General features: G+C 36.9%; 1 protein-coding gene across 3 annotated transcripts; it reads right to left on the reverse strand.

Annotated features, from left to right (window-relative positions):
* Window positions 1-51: 51 nt before the first annotated feature.
* Window positions 52-21,726, reverse strand: LOC131781155 (adhesion G-protein coupled receptor G2). 3 transcript variants are annotated; one of them, XM_066166815.1, is made up of 25 exons: window positions 21,592-21,726; window positions 18,800-18,981; window positions 18,342-18,475; window positions 18,046-18,087; window positions 14,008-14,043; window positions 13,241-13,624; window positions 10,803-11,201; window positions 9,149-9,426; window positions 8,997-9,056; window positions 8,539-8,737; window positions 7,669-7,776; window positions 7,339-7,426; window positions 7,005-7,095; window positions 6,889-6,938; window positions 6,468-6,585; window positions 6,273-6,376; window positions 5,842-5,944; window positions 5,583-5,733; window positions 5,397-5,478; window positions 5,176-5,242; window positions 4,411-4,499; window positions 4,119-4,239; window positions 3,808-3,849; window positions 3,602-3,697; window positions 52-135 (listed from the first exon to the last, which is right to left on the reverse strand). In XM_066166815.1, the coding sequence occupies exons 3-25, from the start codon at window positions 18,448-18,450 to the stop codon at window positions 67-69; spliced, it is 2,886 nt and encodes a 961-aa protein (XP_066022912.1). In that variant the 5' UTR covers window positions 18,451-18,475; window positions 18,800-18,981; window positions 21,592-21,726; the 3' UTR covers window positions 52-66. The 3 variants fall into 3 exon arrangements, with proteins under 3 accessions (XP_066022912.1, XP_066022914.1, XP_066022913.1); XM_066166817.1 differs by lacking the exon at window positions 52-135 and adding an exon at window positions 2,128-3,336; XM_066166816.1 differs by lacking the exon at window positions 52-135 and adding an exon at window positions 2,128-3,336 and having other exon boundaries at window positions 3,593-3,697.
* Window positions 21,727-23,268: the final 1,542 nt, after the last annotated feature.

Genomic DNA, 23,268 nt, shown 5'->3' on the forward strand with positions numbered 1-23,268 from the left:
ACAGATGCTGTGAAATGGCGGCCTCGGTGGTGGTATACTTGATAAAAGATGGGTTGGGTAGGAGAGTCACGGCCAGGAACCAGCAGTTGACAGCCTTTTGAGACATGCGCGGCTGATGGGGCTCCCGACTAAAGCCTAAAAGACAAAGAGAGAGGAACGGTACTGTAAGCTGCGTTTGAGAGGTTTGGACGAGGGACTTTGTCGAGTATTCAAGTTAATTACCCTTCAAAAAATTAGTTCATGACCACAAAGGAATCATAGCAATAGAGAAAATATGCCAGAAGAAAGAAAGAACGGAATGCTTTCAGACTCAAGGTGAAAAAGAGGTTACACATGTGAGGATGTTTCTTTTTCTCCTCGTGAAAGGCTTAAAACTGTTCTATATCACCCCGAATACAATCGTTTTCTAAAGGTTGGACTGAAAAGCAACTGTCTGTGAGATACGTTTTAGTTGTTAAAAAAACGCTGCAAAGTGGCAAAGAAGAAAGGCTAACTTTCAATATTCCCGCATGACCACAGAATGGATATCAAATGAATAGTAGCCAATCGAACATAGCTCATATCGTAAGTTTCTTCTCAATGTTACCCTCTTTTTTTTTTATCAAATCTGACTTGGGGAATGGGTACGTTTTCTGCCAAATTTTCCACGATTTCACATTACTAACGACGCTTAACAAAAGAAAATTATGTATTTCTTGCCCTCCGTGAAAAGATTATTTCTAGTGTTCTGATTGGTTGCTGAGTGCTGGTTGCCAGTGCATAAACAGCGCTGTCTTTTGATCTTATCAGGGAAACAAATGTGCCTATTGTCTCTAAGCTACAGTTGCCCATTCGTCTGTTCGCCCATTCGTGCGTACGCTCATCAGAATCATCCCAGCCGAATCATGATTCTACAGGCAGTTTACTTACGGTCTTGCGTGGGCTGGTGATCTTCTTTTTTTTCTGTCAATAAGCAACTGACAGAACACTAGCATCACGGGATGATTCACCCCGCTTGAGAGTTGCGAATATAAGGCATCCTTATAAAACGCTTTCGCACGAGTTAGAATTTAATGCAAGTTATGATCTCTGATAGCTTTTTCATGGCGTTTGTCTCCCTTTTTTCAGTCATAGACGGACCAATAGACAAAAAGCAGCCCGCAAAAGATGTAGAGAATTGTTTTTCTTAATATAATCGAAAAACTTCACGGTATTAAAATACTTTTTATAATTCCAATTTGATGAAGAAGCCGCTCAAAATAACTTTTGTGTCCAGATGTTTGATATCCAACATTTTAGAAGGAGCGGTGGGGTCAAAAGGCCTGAGTGGGAGACGTTCCTTGGTCATACTGATGTGCCCTGTGGGCCAGACATTGTACTCTCAAGTATCTCTCTGTGCTCATGGAATAATTGATTCTTTATTCTGGAATATCCAATAGTCTTAGCTGCAATAACGTTCGTCAATCGAAGCTTGAAACGTTTTGACATATCGCATTTGGGCGGTGTAAAGAGAAATGTAGTTATACATTCAAGAATATTCCTTTTTTTATTACTTCTTCCGCCTAAATCGTACCCTTCTTCATCCATGCTGATTTTATAAATCGGTATGACGTAGTCTAGCCTGTTCTACACCGAGTTAGGCACATCTACATCATCAACTCCTTCTTTCACTGGTTGAAATTCCTCTTCAATGCTAGCCTCTCCGTTGTAATGATATTTGAAAGCCAGGCCCTTGGAAATATTCCGCATATCTATCGCTGAGCTTTTTCCTTTAAATTGTCGTCTCTGTGTAAAAGTTCTTTAATGGCTGTTTGATGAAGTTTGCGCAAGGGATTATAAACTTGGTTTATACCATCTCCGGCTAGTGTCGCCTCTATTGAATTCCAAATAATTCGATCTTATCTTAGGGATGCTAAAAAAAAAAAGCGAAAAAAACTGGCAAATGTAACTGATCAAAAACGACCCAATCATAAGGGTTTTTCTCTCCTTCTTTTTAAATTAGCACTTTATTTATTTAACCACTTGCGTATTGATCTATTTGTTCATTAAGCAACAACTTTGAATGTCAACTTAATTTTTAATTTTTTTAATGTAATAAACATTTATTGAAGAAACATTTGTACAAAACTAAACTTACATTATCCTACTTACATTACTCGACATCACTCTACTTATTACATTACTGTACTTATTAGATTAGTCTCTAGTAGTTATTTCTTACTTATACTAACAGTCACTTAGTAACAGTCACTTACAGCGTAATGTTACTTACATTTCATTATTAAACAGAACATGACTTACAATACATTACATTACAAAACTCGCAATTCGCTAATTAAGCTCACTTGCCTACTTATAATTACTTGAGTACTTTACGAAACCGCACCTTAATTACCTTCTACGAACACTTCGAAGTAAATTTAAAGACTGCTAGTAGAAAACTGTAAAGATAAGATTTTGGGCTTTGATTTAGTGTGTCTGTTTAAATTGGCTGCTTAAATCAGTAAAAAAAAGGTTCACGGGAAAATCTGTGAATTAGGGATGACCTTCTTTAAATTCCTGCATATTTAGTTTCTTGTCTAAACATTTTCAAGGGTAAATGTATAATTTTAGAATAATAATGAAAAGGTGTAGTCTCCGTCTCGGGAAATCGGTTTGGAGAGTTAAACGGGGGATGTCGTTAAAAGTTATTTGTTTATTTAAAAGTGTAATGTCGGTGTCATTTTCCTGTTTGAACCATGATATGGCTTTGAACGTCAACTTTAGCTGCTACTGCTATGGGCATTTTTTTGTTACGGTACAATTTAACCGACAAAAAGATAACTATTAAACAACTTTAATATTCCAACTAAGGAGCGACTCTTTAAGGAAGTACAGTTTTTATGCTGAATAAACTTATTTAAGCCCATTGCAAATTACATCTTAGCTCACCACTGACACAATCTCACAGTTGTCTCTCCAGTTCCTCGAAATTAACAATCTTCCACAATAGCTCTCTTTCATTATAACTTTCTGAAAAAATCGGTCACTCCCGACAACAACAAGCTTGAGTCCTTTTGTACAAAGTGTTCCAGATAATTCCAGAAGCTTACAAGAACCATTTTGGTGGTGTTACACCATAGCTACGCAACCTAATAAAATTTTGCAGAAAGTTCCTTTGTTATGCATGTCAACATGACTACGTATTCTAGAAATTTCTAGAAACTAATGGTTTTAGTGACTATCCATAGCTTATAGTTAAAAGTAATAACAGTGTTTGATAAGAAGTTTATAAACTAAGTAAGTGAAACAAAGCAGTCATCAGCATACGGAGCCATCAGGAATTTCGATTATTCCTGCCTGCAAATATACGATCACCTAGAAAATAAACTTATTATCTTAAAAGTGATAGGTTATAAAGACAACTAGTTGAATGCTTAAACAATAATGAAGACAAAGACCTCTTTTTACTTGGAGATCGTAACTCAGACCGATCGTAACCGTCTTATTTCTGTTAACTAAGTGATTGTTCTAAGTATTTGGTTGTTATTTCCGGTTGGCTGAATCCGGTTATTTAACTTAAGTACAAGTTCGATTCAAATTCAGCAAAAGACTGCAATTAAATTGCCCATACATTCCAAACCTCATTTGGATTGACCTGTGGGCTCTTCATTGTGGAGTTGTCTTTTATAGAAGATGGAAAAACGATGTTCATCTTTCTTTTGAATCGCTCTCTGATCTGCAGATCGACAAGCAACGCGAAATATGGTTCTTAGCACTCGCATATTTCTTGAAACTCTAAAACTTGATGATATAAAGTTAATAATTAGTTCAATCTTTTTTTCTTACCTGAGTGTTTCGCACACAGTGTAGAGCGAAAATCAGGAAACCCTGCAGCATAAAAATGATTTCAAGATCATTAATATTTACAATATGCAAACAAGTTAGTCAAATATCTCTTAAGATTTCCAAGAAGGAAGGAAGATTACACATCTTATAATTGAAAAAGAAGTCTGTCTTCTCTTGCATAGTTAACACCTTTTTGTTTTAAAAATTCCAAAACAATATAATCTGACCATCCTAATGGTGTCTCAGTTGGTCAGAAAGTAAAATAAATAATAGAGATTAATGACTTTTTACAGTTACCATCAAACACTGACCTGAGTAGAGTTAAGTATGGTGAAGATGTAAGCGAAAGCTATATGTACAGGCGAGAGGAGACCGAATAGCCACGTGACACCCAGCTGGGGAATCATCACCATGCATGTTTTGATGCCAAGACTAGGAGTTAGAAAAAAACATTCTTTTACTTTCCTTTGAGAATGAATTTTCATTGTTAGATATGTTGATGCCTTATTGATTAAGGAATGAGAAAGCTAGGCAAATATAGCGCCACAGGAGGGCATGGCAATGTCTTCCACTATTTTTTAAATTTTATGCTGTGATTCTCACCGTATTTGCTGAAAATGGTGGTCTGCCCCTGTTGGCTGCAACATATTGGTCATCTCCCTTATTACACGTAGGAGTATCAAAATGTTGAGCTAAAATATAAAAAAATCAAAAGTGATTATTTAGATATGGAAGTCGAATAGCCAAAGCAGGGGAGGATCTTTGCCAAGGAAGTTACTAATTCGGTGACAAGCGTGGGATGAAGAGTAATTCTCTGGGAATAGAGCCCCTAACCGGGGAACCAAGATTAGGAGCTTCGATCCTCTGCCAATGAGCAAAGGAAATCGCGCACAAAAGTGCCTAAACTGAAAGAACCACGCCAAGCATAGCCTCATGTTAAATTATATAAATTCAATAAATCCTACTCTTCCCGCTCCTTTCATATTTTTCATCTTATTTTTGTTTTGTTTTGTTTTTTTTGTTTATGATTTCTGTTTGCGTTGAAGGAAGGGGGAGAAGTTTTTTTTTCATACTATGTAGTAAAAGTTGGAGAATTTATGAAGCTATCTTATGCCTGTGAGGACATTGTCTCCACAAGTTTTTCTCGCTATTGAAGACCATCATTAGGTTAAAATTGACCAGCATCCCCACAAACAGTGGCTACGTCCAAAGCTTTTTATGAGTAAATAGGAAAAAAGAAAATGGTAAATATTGTCTTGAGTCATATCATAAATACTTAATTCGTTTACGGAGCAGAGGAAAAAATCTTTAGCAGCAATTAGTCCAAGGTATACCAAACACAGTCACCAACACTAATCATTAACTCACAACTTCAATAAAAGCCACAAAGGCGAGGAATATCCAGATCAGGTTGTTAGTCGAGGAAAGCCAGCAACTAAACTCGAGGATGTGAAACGCAAGAAAGAAACACAAATTGTCAGAAAATAAAATGATACCGATTTCAAACTATATCCAAAAACAAAACAAAGATTTAAATACAACAAATTAAAAGGTGAAGAGCAAGAAGAAACCCTTGAATTTTTTCTTACTATTTATCATTCGTATAGCTTTGTAACCCTTCTTTTCCAGCAGCGATGCCAAGTGAAATGGCCACCATGATCACTGGAAGACCTACTCATAAATAAAGGAAGGAAATCGAAACACTTTACTGCATGACAACACCAGACTTGGGGATCAGAAAGCATGGTTACAGTTACCAGTGCATGTTTACTTACCCCATGAGATGACGTGATAAGTGTACATTTTGGTGTTAATGTTGTAAACTTTCACAACGAAGAAGTAAAGATAAATTCCCTCGATCAGCATCCAACAGAAAGCGGCCATCAAGAAATACTGCATCAGAGCTGCTATTGTAACACAGGCAGCCTGTGGAAAGGACGAGTTTTCGTATAATTCTTAACGTGCTTCTTTCGAGAAGATATTTACGGTGCAAAGAGTAAATTCATTCTACGGATAGAAGGAAAAGTTACTGACTTTGTTTTCTGTGGCGTTTATTCCAGCGAGGAAGATGATCTGTCCAGCCCCAAGGGACATAGAAACACTCATTCGAATTTGAGAGAGAGGTTTACAAACATCTCTGGTAAAATAATATTAAAAAGAAGAAGAATGAATGAGACAAAAGCAACAACACAGAAAAATATGGCAAAAAAATTAACTAAATCTTGACAGCGAAGGAAAGAAGAAAGTCAGTAAATAGCTCCAAAGAGGACAAAGAAAAAGAAAATATTACGAAGAAAATGTCTAAAGCCTAAAAAATTCATAAAAAGTGAAATCATAAGTTGTTGGGTTACAAAGAAATGACTGTTCTTGTTTGCATGGAGATTGGTATTGAGATCTCTTTTCTCACCAGCCTTGTTGAGGGGAGTTAAGAATCTACCTCATTATTAATCAAGTGCATTACTTACGTGAGGCAAGAATAAAGTATTAATGTTAAAAGTATCCCGATTATGGAAAGGCTCAATCCAACGTAGGTGGCAACTTTCAGAATGGTTTTGTCCTCCTCGGTGAGCTGTGTCAAGAAAAGAAAAATTAAAGGAAAACGTTGAGTTAGTTCATTGAGCCCATAAAACTATTAAGTAAGGCAAAAATAACTTTATTACCTTTGTGCTACCGTCGTAGTCCATTAAGACGGCAAAATGCGTCAAATGATTGCAACTGCAAACTGTTTCTATTGAGTTACTTTTTGATGTAATTACATGACAACCTTCCTCTGAAAAGCTGTCACACATGAATAAAAAAGTAAAGTTAAAAAAAATTATTCATTGTTTGGGGAAGAGGTGATGTTTGACAATTTTGCGCCAAGATTTTCTTCTATTGTAGTTATAGTTGCGAGAACATTTCAATCAGACTTCCCCTCTCTAAAAACGACAACATGTTGGCTTCCAGGAAAGTGTTCATCTGCGCAAAAGCATCTGAAAAAGTTCATTCATTCTCCTCCATACTAAATTTAATTTAAGAAGGAATAAGTACCATACAATATATAATATATATAATATATAATAACATATTGTAGTTTTTTACTTTTTGCTGAGGCCACTCCAAAACATACAGCGCTTCTCTGCCGTCAAGACCTGAAAATAGATTTTATCTTGTCAGAATAAATCAAAACAACGCATAGAAACTAATTTTCATGTTACCTTTAGGTTTCTGAACTGTAGGATGACATTTTCTCGCAATTTCTCTGGCTTGGGGTTCATAGTTACGGCCATTATCCTGGAGTTGATATACCTATGAAGAAATTGTATTTAAAAATGGACCAGAACCAAGGAAGCAATATAACATATTTTTTGTAGATTCAGGCCAATTTTTCATGAAGGTGAAATGGTCAGAGACAAGCAGGGAGTCTTCCAACCCTATTTAGGGTTTTTGGAAAGTTTCTCAGTTCAGTTTAGTTGAACTTAGATCTTATGTGTATCCGTGTTATATGTTTTTTGAGGTAAACGACATGGAGTAATATGAAAATAACGGCACCTTTGGTTGTCTGTTTCACTCTTCATGGCTTGGTCTGTCAGAAGTAGGTCATGCAAATCCTTGTACACACATGCAACCACCACTGATCCTTTAAACCCCAAGGATCAGCAAAAAAATTTTATCAAACAACAGCAAAAAAAGCACACAAAATTGAAATTTTTATCAGGCTCTGAGGTATGTGATATTTTAGGGAAGGCGAGTGATTAAAGAAGATAGACTATGTAAACTAAGGAAGCGCCTTTACATGAGGCTTTATTTCGACACAGAAATTTCTATCGGAGAAACCAAGGTAATACTAAAAGTAAAGTTATTACAATAGTTAATACGAACCATTTTCCTCAAAAGTTGAAGAGGCGATATCGATTCTTGCTCGCCATCGTTGTTCCTCAAAGTTGAAGCCACTTGCATTCTGGCGATAGGCTTTTTGAATGACCAAAACTGTCGAAAAGAAAAATTACAATTGAAAGCACCCTCGGTGAAATTTACAATAGCACACCTACACAAACTTCCATTTTGTGGTGTACACAAATATTTCATAATCTTATGGGTTGAAAGTGTATTGTATGTATCGTATTTGCCCTTCCACGACTATTCGAAAAATTCAACCATTTTATAAAGTTTTTTCAATGTAAGACTGATAAAAAAGTGAGTAATTCTGCACGGACTAAAAATTGTGAAAACTCAATTCGTTCCTCGAACCGTTTCGTTGGAAAACTATAGAGTTCATTAGAGAATTTTGAAGCGTACGGTTAAAAATCTTGCATTTATGTACATCACAGACGATAGGCCAATTTTGAGCTCAGTGTACGGTATGAAGTAAGTGGAAAGCATTTCTAAGATTTGACAATTTTATTTAGTAAAGTGTTACTCACCAACCTATTATAAAGAAAAGTTTCAATATACAGATCGAGAAGAAGGGTCTCACAATTTGAAGGATTCCTATTCTCTCTTGTTGATTGTTTAAGAAAACGTTCAATTTCCTTCTCCACCGCGAAAAATCAAAGTATCAAACAAATTGAAAAAAAACACAGATGAATCGATGACATCCAGCAATAACATTCTGATACGTTGGGCTAATAGCTGAGTTCTTACACCATCTAGCCATAGGAAATTAGACAGCTCAGTGGGACAGTCAGCAAGTCAGTAAGTAACAGAGGAATAGACTTTGAAACTAAACAGGACTGAAGGCGGCAAACTCACCAATTTTGGGGGAAACGATCCTTTCTGAAGGCCTCATTCCTCTCAGGTGTCGGTTGCCGTAATTAAGAGCAAATTTCTCGACGGCCTCTGCCACCTCAAAGATGGATTTTTTCAGTGTTTTAACCTCTTCTATGCCGGCCTTGTCTTTTGTGACGTTCTTGATTTTTAAGGTGAAATCTTCAAACACAGTAACAGCCTCCTACAATTACGTAAAATATTTCCAGGTCATTGAACAGCCAGTCTCATATATAAAATTTATACTAAGGCCCCAAATGGTGTCCAGGGTATTCATCGGCTGGAGAACTCCTTTAGGGGCCTGGATTATTTTTTAAGCTTCAACATTTTTACTTCATATGGCTCGATGGTGGTTTATCCTTAAAGATCAGATATTTACCTTTTTATCGTTTAAAAACATATACCAAAGTTAAAAAGCCTTTAAGTCATATAAAATTAGATACCTGTAGGGAAGTCCTTCTGGTAATATTTATTCCGCCAAATTTTGAAACATACTCCTTTGCCTAAAATGAAAAATATTGTCTCTCACGTTTGTAAGCAGAGGAGATCCTGAAAAACGATATGTATAAAAACGGTAAGTGACTAGAAAACATACAAGCTGCTCAACTGGTGACGGCGATGGCGATGGCGACGGCGACGGCGACGGCGACGGCGACGGCGACGGCGACGGCGACGGCGACGGCGACGGCGACGGGGATGACGATGGCGATGGCGAGGGGGATGGCGATGGCGATGGCGATGGCGAGGGCGAGGGCGAGAGCGAGGGCGAGGGCGATGGTCGTGGCGACGACGATGGTGATGGTGATGGTGAGGTTGCAAGGGCTACTCTGGATGATAGTGAGGACGACGAAGGTACTGAAGGTATTGAGGAGTCTTTAAAGAAAAATGTTAATCAAGACCACATCATACAAAAAATTGCCTTACTATTATACTGCGAGGGCAAAACTGCGGACAGAAAATAATATCAGTAATACAGAAAGCTCTTATTGTTTCCTCAACATTTTATTTGTCGTTGGCACACGTCTTGTGTGATTGTTGCTTAGATACGGCTGTAGGATGTTTTTCGAAAACTAGACCCCATAATACTAGAGAATGAAATATATTCTGTAGACTTTTCCCTAATAGCTTAAAAAGCTGTAACACAATATTTCAATGTCCTGTTCTGCGTTTTCTTGAATAATATTCCACTAATCAAATATCCATTTTGCCTCTTAAGACTTTTTACTTTCACTTTCCTCGGAAACAATCTGCATTTTGTCACGTTTTCGAAGCGCATTATCTAACACCACTGAAAAATAATGAATTCTCTACACAATTCTGGACTTAAAGTTATTCTCTTTTCCTGTTTCAAGACTGAAAGGGTTAAGAACCCAAAGTGTCCCATTTCAACCCACCTAGCCAAAATAATAACTCTTGCATGCTACGCATGCCTATGTTTATCTTTTCGGTGAGCAGAACATCAAATATATTCCACCTCAGTATTGACTATCTTTTAGACAAGAAAATGTATCTACACCCTCTGGTGATGTATGAGAACTGAGGTAATCCTTACTAACCTCGTTATAGAGTAGTGGTTACTAAGTCGATCGAAATGCCCGCCATATTCGGATTAGATGCACGATGGTCAGTTTATTATGCTCACTGCACATTTCGCATTGCATTAAAATTAGCCCCTACAACTTTACAGTTCAAATGATCAGACATTGAAATAGAATACAGTAAACTTAAAATTGATTCCCCTATGCGAAGAACAAATAAGTCTGCAAGTCTGTTATATTTGTTTTAGAAAACGATAATTGGCATGGTTCTTAACCGACATGAGTCACAAGCTCTTCACAAAAAGATAACGCTCTTCACATCATCACGTGCTATCATCCAACAAAGCAATTGGACTGATAATTCTTTGCAATTGGTATTCACCATCAGTTTCGTAACTGTTGTTGTTCGTAAAAGTGATAGTAACAGAACCATCTGCAGCTTTCCCAAGGTTTTTACAAGGTTAAAGTTAGACATGTATATCGTGAAAATGTTCATTGGGATTGTTTCAAACATATTTTGATTTACGCAAAGGTAAGTGTAAACTTGATTCTGACTGTCTGAGGGTTTTTATAACTTCTCCCGTGAGTACCACAAACGTTAGCAAATAATGTTCTTATTGCCCTTCAGCGCTCCTAGTGCCTTTGAGTTTACTCAAAATAACATTAAAAAAAAAGAAAAACAACAACAACAACAACAACATATCAACTCACTCTCGGAGATCTCACAAATATAAGCGTGCTGTTTTTTCCCACTTGTACCATTATCACTCCCAAATACGCCCTGTTCGCCATTACGGAACCTCTTGTACATGAAAGCCGCGTCGTGTTCACCGCTTGGCTCCCCTTGTCCCCATTTGGAAATAGTCAGCGGTCTTCCACTCACCCAGGTCCAATTCCTGGCCCTTTTTTTTAAACCAATTCTCCATTTATTTTCATAGTTCTTAGTGTTTCGCCTTTGAATTTCGTCATTAATCAAATTCCATTCTTCTTGGGTTTCAAAGGAAACTAGGTCCCCGCCTAGACTTGAGCAAGTGTCTCTGCTCCAGTACCAGGACTCTCCATCCACCGAAATTATGTACCAAGAGTTTTTAAAAGTTATATTTGGGCATTCTACATGATGAGGAAGATTAAAACAAAAATACCAATTATCCTAATGATGATAAACAAAGTGATAATTATGATAGCAATGATAACATAAAAAGATTATAATCACAATCACAACAAAGGAAAAAAAAACGAATGATACAGAAAACGTGACTCATTTACTAATGAATTCCTTTTTTTTTTTTACATCCTATGTATTTGTCTGATCAGTGTCAATAAATACCATACATCTTTCTTCACTACGGCGTCCGCCACACTTATCTGCTTTTTTGGATTAGTTAACTTCACATCAGCTAAGATTATTTGTGAATTCATATCATTTTGGTAGTCGAGTTTTTAAATATTAATTAGTTCCTCGTTGAGCTGACACCTCCCCCACTCCGCCCCCTACTCTTCCTCCTCTATCTAATCAGACTTAAAAAAACGTAAAATTAAATGTGAATGTAGGTTCCCACAAATGTGCAACTGGAGATACGCAGTTAACTGTATGCAGTTGTTACGGAAAAAGAGCAAAACTTTAAAGTGCACGCAACAATCTCAAAAGGTTTCCTGGGTAACGATAATCAATAGGGACATAAAAATTAAAGATAAATTAATTAGGGTTAGCTCATGCAGTTTAGAATTTAAAGAAAGTCTTGCAATCAAAACAGGTTGTTCAAACCCGTGATGCCTCGTCCTTAAAGTGACATTTCCTAGGTTTCCCTGAATTCCTGAGGTTAAGTCTAACCATGACCTAAAAGCTACCAGCAATACCTTCCAGGTTATCGCTTACAATTCCGACAAGATTTTTCCGATAACCTTTCTCAAAAGAACTGCATTTATTATTTGTTTTTCTCAGAGGGCACGGTAAAGAATCCTGGAATCTTATTGGTACTTAACGCGGTCCGGGTTTTCCTATCTCTGCCCACGGGCACGGTATCGCTTGAGCGAGCCGCCGATTACATCTCTAGCTTGTTGCTATTTTTTCAAGAAATTTATTTCGTTTTTTCTCAAAAAATTTTTTCCTTGGAGAACAGTGAGCTAGGTCTTTTATACTTCAAATACGCTTTCGGTAAGTCTTTGCAGGTCCGTTCAAATTGGACATTGGTACCGTAAATTTCGCAACAGTAAACAAAGGAATTCAACAAGAAAAAGCTGCTTTAAAATTCCCCTTTTGATGAAAGACCAGAGTTGCACTCGCGATTGCAGCAAACAAACGAGGGAACTCCCACAACTTCAAAACATAGATTTAAATTTACTTAAAATTACTTTGCAGTTCAGTTTATTTGCCAAACCAGCGCCGTTGTCGTTGTGGATTTGTTTTAAAGGGTGCATGCGTTTTTTTGTTACGCGCTCTCTAATTGACAGGTGTCAAATTGTGACAGATACTTGTCAAAAAATGTTTCAAAGTTTGTTTGGAGGCCTCTTAAATTACCTTTTTCATTACCCAAATATAAATATTTCGGTGAGGCCTCTTTTTTATTTACATTTACTCAATCTGTCTCAACTACCATTTACTAGCTCAAAATTTGTTCAGTTCAAGGAAGGTTTTGCCGCTCTTACAACCCTAACTCATTAGGGCTCATATGGAAAACATTTGGTTAATTTCAAGAGGAAAAAACTGTTATTTATCAGCCAAGGTCGGTCCGTATTGGGAAAAACTGTGTAATTTATCTCCACTACCAGTGCTCAAGACCTTGAGCACAGTATTACTCAATACAGATCTTCCAGCCGGCGAATAACATATTTATCACTGACTTGTACGAGAAACTCACACCCGGACACACAAAAATAAAAGTAATTCGATATGTTATGCTCAAAACAAAAAGCCTACACTCACTTAATTTTTGAAACACGTATTACGGAAATTTCGTGGGCAGTGTGTTCAACTACTTATGCCTAAAAGTTCATTCATAGCTTACACGTTCAAGTTAGGTATGCAGAGTATATTCTGTGAATTATGTTTTTTTTTACTTTTAAGAAGCAAGAGCAATTTTCATGACACAAGTGCAAGACTGCTAATGTTTCAGCACATTATATACTTTATGGTTAGAATGTGATCTTACCTCCGGGCATCTCGCAAATGTAGGCATCTTCTTTATTATTCCGAGGGATACCATTAAAGAGGCTTCCGTTCATGGATATTTCTGCCCTTTCGTCGTTCCCATTTGGCTCAGAATCTCGCCATTTTGAGATATTCAGTTGTTTTCCACTCTTCCATATCCAAACCCCGTCTTTCTTCTCCAAACCAATGAGCCACGCATTAGTAGTCGAAGTATTCCATGTAACACGCTTCTGAATCTCATGATTGATAAACTGCCATTCTTCCTCAGTCTCGATGGAGACTAAATAACCTCCCAAGATGGAGCAGACTTCATTGTTAGGAAACCTGTAAATTTTGCTTTTCGAAAAAATGTAAGAGGAGTTTTTGAAACAGGTCGGTTGGCACTCTATAAGGAGAAAATAAATAAATAAACGAAAAATGTATACTGAAGATAGCAACACTGACTTAGCGATAATGATAAAGACGAGAAAGTATTTTTTATATCATTAATTTTAATAACAAACGATGGGCATCAACACCCTCTACATCCCTGAAGCAAATATTAGAATCAGGCCAGGTTTTAAAAGTGGATCTTTGGGAGATCAGGGTAATAGCACCCTTATTCTTTGACTTTTTGTTTTGCTCTCCAACTCACGTTTTGAATCGCAATCCAATGTAATTTTAAAAGGAAGTCTATAACTCATTAATATGATAATTGGTCGGATATTATCTTTTTTTCCCGTCTATTTAAAGGAACTTGAATATTAAATCGGAATGAAGCCGCCTCACCTGTCCCTGGCAATTTCATCAACAAACGAAGGATGACTGTAGAAGAGAAAATGAACAAATAAATTGATTGTTATCTCAAGAGTAACATTTGAAACAATGAAAAAGTTTATTAGATTTCGAGTAAGACGAGTACTAATGCATTTTATTTGCTACGTGCCCTTTAACATCCATTCATGAATTTTATTACCTTCTTAGGGAGCTGACGGAGAAATTATAAAAAAATGCAGCATCTCCGCAATTCACCAACTAGCTGAACAAAACTTTTCACATGTGGAAACATTTTTAAGGATACGATAGACCGTCAGGAATGTCCTTTGGAAATTTTTTTTTAAACGGGTTATTCGCGCAACCGAACTATAAACGAATGAAAAGGATGTAAAATGTGCTATCCAGAGAAAAAAATGTTTCCCATTTCAAGCGAATGAATCGGGTATCAAATCTGAGCGCTCAAATAAAACTTGCACAATTTGAATCTTGAGGGGTTAGTCTCCAAAATTTTTTGAGGATTTTTTCATGTTCTTGGGAGTTACAAAACTATGGATCAGCAGGCCGCGGAACCTGCGAAACCTCCAGAGCCCATATATATTTTTTTTAAAAGAAGAGCAATGGGTTGAGTATAAAGTTTGCTTTCGGGCATAAAGAAGAATAATTTAGAAGAGAAATATGTTCTAATTAACTATGACGTCCAACTTGGCGAGCAGTCAGCAGTCATCTACTCTGAGTTTTAATGACAAAACAACAATATGAAAGCTCTAAAGGTTTGGGTACCGCGATGTCTGAATAACGCCTCGTCCGAACGCTCTACGGAAACCCACTTTGCACTATATGGAATCTAAACGGCTTTAGGAATCCAATTTATAAGAGATCCATGTCTGATTAAGAACTAAAAGTTTAATGAGGACATCTTTAAAGTCTGTTTTGTTTTGTTTTAATTAACAGTGCCAAATATCCGCCACCTGACATTTTTTCTCTCTTTGGTTTGGCTAAATTTCACAGGACGTTCCAAAATGTATATTAATGTGTCACAAATGGAAAGTCAAGATATAATTAAGGTGGTACTAACCTAGCGAACAACATATACGAATGTGTCATTACGGGTGATTATTATTCAATTATTTTAAATTGTATGGAAAGAGAAAAATATTGAGAAACTAATAATAACGATAATGGTGATAATTGGCTTTAATAATTAGACAACAACTCGAGAGGACATATTAGGAGTTTGGTATGTTTCGTTATTAGAGTTCCGTAAGTTTAAATATCAAAATAAATGTTTTACAATAAAAAGTCCATTTCGACGGTTTCATAGCTACTGCAGAACAAACAGGAATAACTAGGGTCGTACTCACCCAGCATACAACATGTTACCGGGGTTTTGAACATTTTGCCGGATTCACTTCTATTTGATTCACACCGCTTGAGAGTTGCGGATTTGCGGCATCCTCATAAAAAGCCTTTCGTACGAGTTAGATTTTAATGCAAATCATGATCTCTGAACACATGTTCATGGCGTTAGTCTCCATTTTTTTTTCTGTCATAGACGGACCAATGGACAAAAAGCAGCTTGCACCTGATGTAGAGCATTGTTTTTCTAATACAATTGAAAAGCTTCAAGTCATTAAAATACTTTTTGTAGTTCAAGTGCTGCAGAAGAAGCAGCTAAAAAATATTTGATGCTAAGAACGGTAATTTCTTTATGAGCTCTGTTAAATGAAAGTGGTCCTAAACAAAATTCTGTTTTATCAACGGGCAGCTTAAGCTAGAATGCCATCTGTTCGTTATGCATAAATGGAAATTATTGTTATCTATTCATCTCGCTTATGACACGCTAATTACCTCGTATGCCTTTAAAACAACGGTGGCTAACGGCCAATTTTTAGTTTTCAGCCTACAAAAGAACTCTCTCCTAGAAAAGCGTCATGCAGACCATCACTTTTGTTTCCAAATGTTTGAATCCCAACAATTTAGAACGAGCGGTGAGTCAAAAGCTCTTAGTGCGAGACGTTCTTGGGTCATAGTGATGTGCTCTGTGGGCGAGACATTCTACTCTCCCAGTATCTCTCCACGCTCATGGAATAATTGATTATTTATTCTGGAATATTCGCTCGTCTTAGCTGCAATGTATTCAGTCAATCGAAGTTTGAAACGTTTTTACCTATCGTATTTGAGCAGTTTAGAGAGAAAAGTGCTTGTATATTTCAGAATAATTTTTATTTTAACTTCTTCCGTTTTAATCGCACGCTTCGTCACCATGTTTATTTATAAATGGGTATGACGTAAACTAGACTATTATAAACTGTTAGCCACATTTACATAACTGACTCCTTCTCTCGCTTGTTGAAATTCCTCTGCAATGCTAAGTTCCGCTTTAGTGATATTTGAAAATCAGGCCCATCGAAATATTCTGCATTTCTATCGCTAAGCTTTTTCCTTTAAAAATTGTATACTCTGTGTAAAAGTTCTTTAATCGTTGTTCAATAATGTGTGCCGAACAGTTTATAATCTCTAGGTTTATGCCTTTTCCGGCTAACATTGCCCCAGTTTAATTCCAAATTAATCGATGTATATTCGATTTAAAATGATACTCCTAATTTTAGGAATGCGAAAAAAAATGGTTAAATGTAACTGATCCAAAAAAAGATCCAGTTACAAGGATTTTTTTTTCTGTTCTTTCTAAATAAGTTGTTTACTTATTCAAACATTTACGAATTGATCTATTTATTCATTAAGTAACAACTTTGAATGTCAGCGTTAGCAGTTAAGACTATTAGTATTATTTGTTACGGTACAATTTAACAGACAAAAAGAGCATCATTTATCAACAGACCCATTTAATTTATTAAACAACTTGTAATATTCTTGCCAAGGAGCGACTCTTAAACAGTTGGAATAATTATCCTATAAAATTGATTGAAACCCACCGCAAACTACTCCTTTCCTCACTACTGACACAATCTGGAGGTTGTCTCCAAAGTAAATCGAGATTAACAATCTTCAACGGTTGCTCTCTCTCGGTATAGCTTTCTGAAAAGTCAGTCCCTCCCGACAACAAGTATTACTGCTGCACGACTGTGTCCTTATGTACAAAGTATTCTCGAAAATTCTGGACGCTTACAACACAACTATATTGGTAGTGTTACATCATAACTACGTAACCTAGTAAACTGCTCCAGAAAGTCCCTTGGTATGCATTTCCGCATGAGTAGGCATTCTCGAAATTTCTAGAAACCTATAGTTTCAGTTATTATCCATAGCTTAATGTTTAAAGTAATGACAGTGTTTGGTGAGAAGTTTGTAAACTCACTAAGTGAAACGTCGAATATGAAATAATCATGCAGTAAGTGCAGAAAGTTAGCGCGCAAGAATCGAAAGATAAATACATTCAATTAAAGCTGCGTGCTAGAATGCTTCTTAAAGAAAGAAAATTCGTGATATCTTGGCTTAAATTCCCGCCTCGTCTGTAGTGGACTGTGGTCTTATTCGAAGGAAAGTCATCAAGATACTGAGCTATTAGAAATTTAAATTTATACATTGGTTTATTTCGATAATCTTGCATACAAATATACGATCGCCCCAAAAACAACCTTGTTATCGTAAAGAGCATACATAACAATTACAGCTAGTTGAATGCTTAAACAATAATGAATAGAAAGAACTCTTTTTAGCTGCAGAGAGCAAGTCAGATCGATCGTAACAGACTTATTGCTGTTAACTAAGTGATTGTACTAGGTAATTGACTGTCATTTCCGGTTGGCTGGTTCCAGTTAGGTGCGATTTCGATTCAAACTCAGCACAAGACAGCAATTCAATTGCCCATACATCCCCAACCTCATTTGGATTGACCTGTGGCTCTTCCTTGTGGAGTTGTTCTTTAAAGAAGATGGAAAACGATGTTCATCTTTCTTTTGAATCGCTCTCTGATCTGCAGATAGACGAGCAACACGACATTCGGTTCTTAGCACATGTACTCGGATATCTATCGAAACTCTAAAACTTGATGATATGGAGTTAATTATCAGTTTGAAGTTTTTTTCTTACCTGAATGTTTCGCATGCAGTGTAGAGCGAAAATTAGGAAACCCTGCAGCATGAAAGTGATTTCAAGATCATTAATTTTTGCAATATGCAAACAAATTAGTCAAATACCTATAACGATTTCAAGAAGGAAATAAAATTGCGTATCTTATAATTGAAAAAGAAGTCTTCCTTCTCTTGTATAGCTAACTGCATTTTTGTTTTCAAAACTCCAAACAATTATCATGTGATCATTGTAATGGTGTCTCATTTGGTTAGAAAGTAAAATAATGATAGAGATTGAATAATTTTGAGAGTTACCAGCGAATACTGACTTGAGCAGAGTTGAGTATGGTGAAGACGTAAACGAAAGTTTCATGTACAGGTGAGAGGAGACCGAATACCACCTGACACCCAATAGGGGAATCATCACCACGCATACTTTGATGCCAATTCTAGGAGTTAAAGAGAAAACATTCCTTTATTTTCCTTAAAAAATGTATTTTCATTTTTAGATATCGTATGGCCTTACTGATTAAGGAATGAGGAAGGTTGGCGAATAGAGCCTGACTGGAGAAGATGAAAACCTCTTCCACTATTTTGTTTTCGTTTTGTGTTGTCAATCTTACCGTATTTGCTGAGAATGGTAGTTTTCCCCTTTTGCCGAGGAAAGAAATTTGTTTAGTTTCTTAGCTACTCTCTACAGGTTTATGAAAAGCAATCCTCAACATTAATATTGTGATATTAACATATCATTTTAATGTGTAATGATACTCTACCTAATTGCACTCGCTATTTCTTTGTCTGCATTGATGTCCGATGGAGACTTCGGAAACTCTCAGATCACAACCTTTTCAGGCTTTACGCTGTCAATAAAAGGTTGCACAGTCTCCAGACCATCGTAATTGTACAAGACTCGCCGAGTGCTGTATGAACACGACCGAATACACGGGAAGAAACACTGGTTGTATTGACGAGTGGCGTAACAGCAATCAATAGAGTTTCCCATAATGAAGATAATGGACATTTAGAAAATAAAAAAAAGTGCAAAAGAGAATAATGATCAACTTTTACGAATCAAAAGAACAATTGATAATATTTAGATGTAGCCAAGTCTAAAAGCGGAGCTATAGGGATGTTATTACTGTACAGCTCTTTACCTCATTAAAACTTATCATTGGCTATCAAAGAATTTATTCATGGCAACTAGGAAGGAGACATTAATCATAAAGAGGGGGGCTTGGAGTCAAGGGCCTTTCAGTGGGGGCAGCCTTCCTTTGTTCATTTAAGAAATGAGACGGTTATCTTCTTAAGTAAGTCCCGTGGATAATAAGAGTGAATGACTAGCTAGATAATTTGTGCAAATGGCCAGTAAAGGATTAAAAGCAAGATATTTTTTAATTAATGGCGGAAAGCGTCCTCAGTGATCAAATGAATAGTATCAAAGTAGTTATAAAAGACCAAATAAAAACTGTGAACATTGACAAAGCGATGTTGGAATTTTTCGGTATGAAGCGGAGATGAAGAAAAAAAACTTCATTGCCTCGATGCGCGCTATTTATTTCTTATTGAGTGCATAGAGAGATCAATCTGTACTCGAGCCAAGATGCCTATCCAGCAACAGCCTATTCTTGTTTCTGTAGCGTGAAGTGACAAGAAGTATAGCAATTCTCCCCCTGGCTTGAATGCTCGTCCGTCACATGTTCCTCCACCCCCTCCCCCCCACCCAGCCCCTTGCTCAGCATTTCGTCAGGTTTTTCTGTCAGTTCGCCGGTACCCATTTCAACTCCTAGATGAAGCGAGGCACTGTGAGGATAAAGAGACTTGCCTAAGAACAGAGCACAATATGTGAGAAATTTTAGTGCGAACTCTGCAATGGTAAATCGATGCCTCGTCTCTGTCTCGATATGATTGTTTGGATGGTTGGATCGAGAAGGTCCCATTTGTCTCACAAAAAAGAGAAAAAAGAAAAGAGATTCACTATCATTTGCGCGATTTACTGAAGGGACACACCACTCAGATAATCAGCTGGTAGCTGAATCAGTTTTATTCCGATTGTGCATTTCGTCGGCGATCGTGTGGGTAGATGGAGTGTCTACGTGTTCGTATCGATTCGTCACCTCAACTCCGGGCATGACGAATGTGGACATCGTTGTGTTCCAAATACGAACTTATACAAATTTCTTTCTGGGATTCCGTTCTCACAATAAGACGAATATTGATGATCACATATTTTTTATGTATTTTTTTTTACAGAAGATGACTAAGAAATATACAAAGCTTTAAAACGCATGTACTGAGCTGTTAGGCTATTAAATCGTTTGTTTTACCAAGTCGCCACCGCCGTGGATTAGAGACCTTTAACTACGACGACGGCGGCAACGGGGACGAAGCAAAACAAAAGATCTAATGAGCAGAACAAAAGCAGAACAATAGCAATTGAATGCAGAGTTAGGGAAACTGAGGCCTCTAGAAGAGAGAGAATCATGAACATAGCCGTGAACCACGCACTAAGCTCGAGTTAAATGTTAGACGAGATGTAGCCTTCAAGCTAGCACTTCCTGTTGCAGTTGTTTTTCGTGCAGTCAGCGGAAAATAAAAGGGGGTCGCGCGAATAAAGAAATCGCAAGGGTCTGCCTCCTCTTTTCGTGATAACGGAGGTTTGTTTTTCTTTTGATGGAAAAATAGATCAAATGGTCAATTACCCTCAATCATCGGTTTCGAATAAATCTGCTGCGTATTCATTGCCGCAATTAAAAAAAATAATATCATGAAAAAGTTTAACTTGAGCTACTAAGCTAGTTTACACTGCAACCCCTTTTCAACTCATTTTCTTTTTTATAATTTTGCCGTAGTTTATTGTTACAATGGTTTCCCTTGAGCTACACGGCTAGATCACGCTACCATAACATTTGGACGTGTTGTTGAAAGAAAGGAAAACATCAAGAACCACATCGCTTAAAGATTTCATTATTCTGCGATCGGGAATTGAGCTACACGGCTAGATCACGCTACCATAACATTTGGACGTGTTGTTGAAAGAAAGGAAAACATCAAGAACCACATCGCTTAAAGATTTCATTATTCTGCGATCGGGAATTTTACGAGTTAATTGTCTTCATTCAAAACACTAGAAGCTTCTAGTGATTACTGAATTCCTTAGCCGTCGAAAAACTATGGGAATTAGCCTCATATTGAATAAACAAACTTAGTCACTGTGATTGCATAAGTAAAAATACCTGCGTTGTTTAAGAAGTGATCATATCATAAAATCAGTTAGTAGAGATTTATTTGGAAAGAAATCTAGCTGTGATTTTGTGATTTCCACTTCTGAGGTAAATTGTTAAACTATCCCAGGTATATCAGAAGTTTCTAAAATGTCTAACAAAATAAATTAGGACGGATAGTTTTGTGTTTGACTTTCTATAAGTTTAGAGACTGCGTGAGACCTCTGTATGGAAAGGGATTAGATTGTTATAATCTTAAACACAATTTTGAATTGTGCTGCGCTGAAGCCGAGAATCTCAAATTCCTTTCTACCGAAAAGATGATTTTTCGAAATGAAACTTACTTCATTCAGCTAATAATGAAAGTATTGTAACCGAGAGCATCTTAACAACCGTCAGCCAACTGATCAGGAAAGTTTGCACGTACGCAGGTGCCCTCGATTGTTTTCACTTTGTAAACAGTTTGCAGCTTTTGAGTGTCAATGTTTTAGCTTCGTGTTTACGTAAGTGATTACGTTAACCTCTGGTCGTGTGCGATGACTGCCGAATTGGTTACTCGACAACGTGTCAACAAAAGACAAAACATCCAGCTTTGAGGAATAAACAAACTGAGTCGCGTTCCAGTTTTCAAAAACTGTTTATTTATAATCAACAAGAAGATATTGTAAGTAATTTTTGCTGAAATTACATCGCGTTTTCTTTGCCAATGGATCATAACAGATTACACTCCTGACACAAAAGAATATATTTGCCAGAGGATTGTATTTTGAATGTACAATTAGTCAACACGATGAATTTAGAAGCGTTAACGATCAAATAATATTGAGAAGGTTTTAAACATTACTCACAGAGGAATCCATATTTTAAAACCACCCTTATAAAGAAAGAATCAAATAATGAATTAGTCGAGAGGTAAAGGTATTAAAGCTAATAGTAAGTATGATTGTCTGGATAAGTGAACTATTTAAGTGATCACCAATTTTTCCTCTGACTTCCCCTCCGCGAGACATGAAATTAGTGCCAATCACTTTCATGGACATTAGCTCTTTTCAGGACAATACGCGCTTCTTGATCGACCGTTCTTTCTAACTTTAAGCAGTTTCTACCGCGAACATTTCTTCTTGTCATGCAGCTGGAAGTTCAAGATCAACGAGTGTTATCGACGACACTGAACAATATCGAAACCACGGATAAATGCTCTTAGGTATTACTGCTTTTTTTCTCAGAAACTGTACAGATTTCTAGTTTAAGCAATCCTCTTTGAAAATGATGTTATATTGTAAAGTGGCACCCGAGTTTATGAAGCCGTACCCAAAAATTTCATTTTATTCTCGTATCGTAACCAAGTGTTGATATCTCTGACCATGTTCAAGCCATTTGCATTAATCTCAGACATACCTCAATCGTCTCTTGACGTCATTTAATGACTGAGTAACATTAGCTGGCTAATTAGTGGTTGACTTAAAAATTAAAACAAGAAATGTCAGAAATATCATATGATCATTACATTATGGTGAGCCTGGGAGAGAAATCAACTGCCCTTAGCAAAAAAACACAGATGCGTAACTATAGTGCGTGAGTGCATCCAAAAAAAAGGGGGGTGGGGAGGGGCGGGAATGAAGCACTAGAAAGAATATCACCCCCTTTCTTTGCCAGAGTGATTAAAGTAACAATTTTTGAAATGAAAAAAATCTACTCCAGACACTGAAGTAGGACCCTCCCCTCCCCTGTTAAGGAACTCTGCTAGCAGTCCTTTATCGAAAAGCGAACAAGTCGTCAACACTTAATATATTTTGAGCTTTAAGGAAAGGAAATTAGTTGCTTTTCGGACGCCATCAAGAAAAGAAAAATATCCTTTTCAATAAGTATTTCAAGCATGAAATGTCACAGACATCTGACATGAATTATATTGAGTAACATTAAGGATGAAAATGCAATAAAGTGATATTCTCCAAATTATTTTTTTCCGTTGATTCATGCAGTTCTAACTTTTTTTGTTGATTTGGTATGTTTTTGATACT

Source organism: Pocillopora verrucosa, chromosome 5, assembly GCF_036669915.1.
Source record: "Pocillopora verrucosa isolate sample1 chromosome 5, ASM3666991v2, whole genome shotgun sequence".
NCBI lineage: Eukaryota > Metazoa > Cnidaria > Anthozoa > Scleractinia > Pocilloporidae > Pocillopora > Pocillopora verrucosa.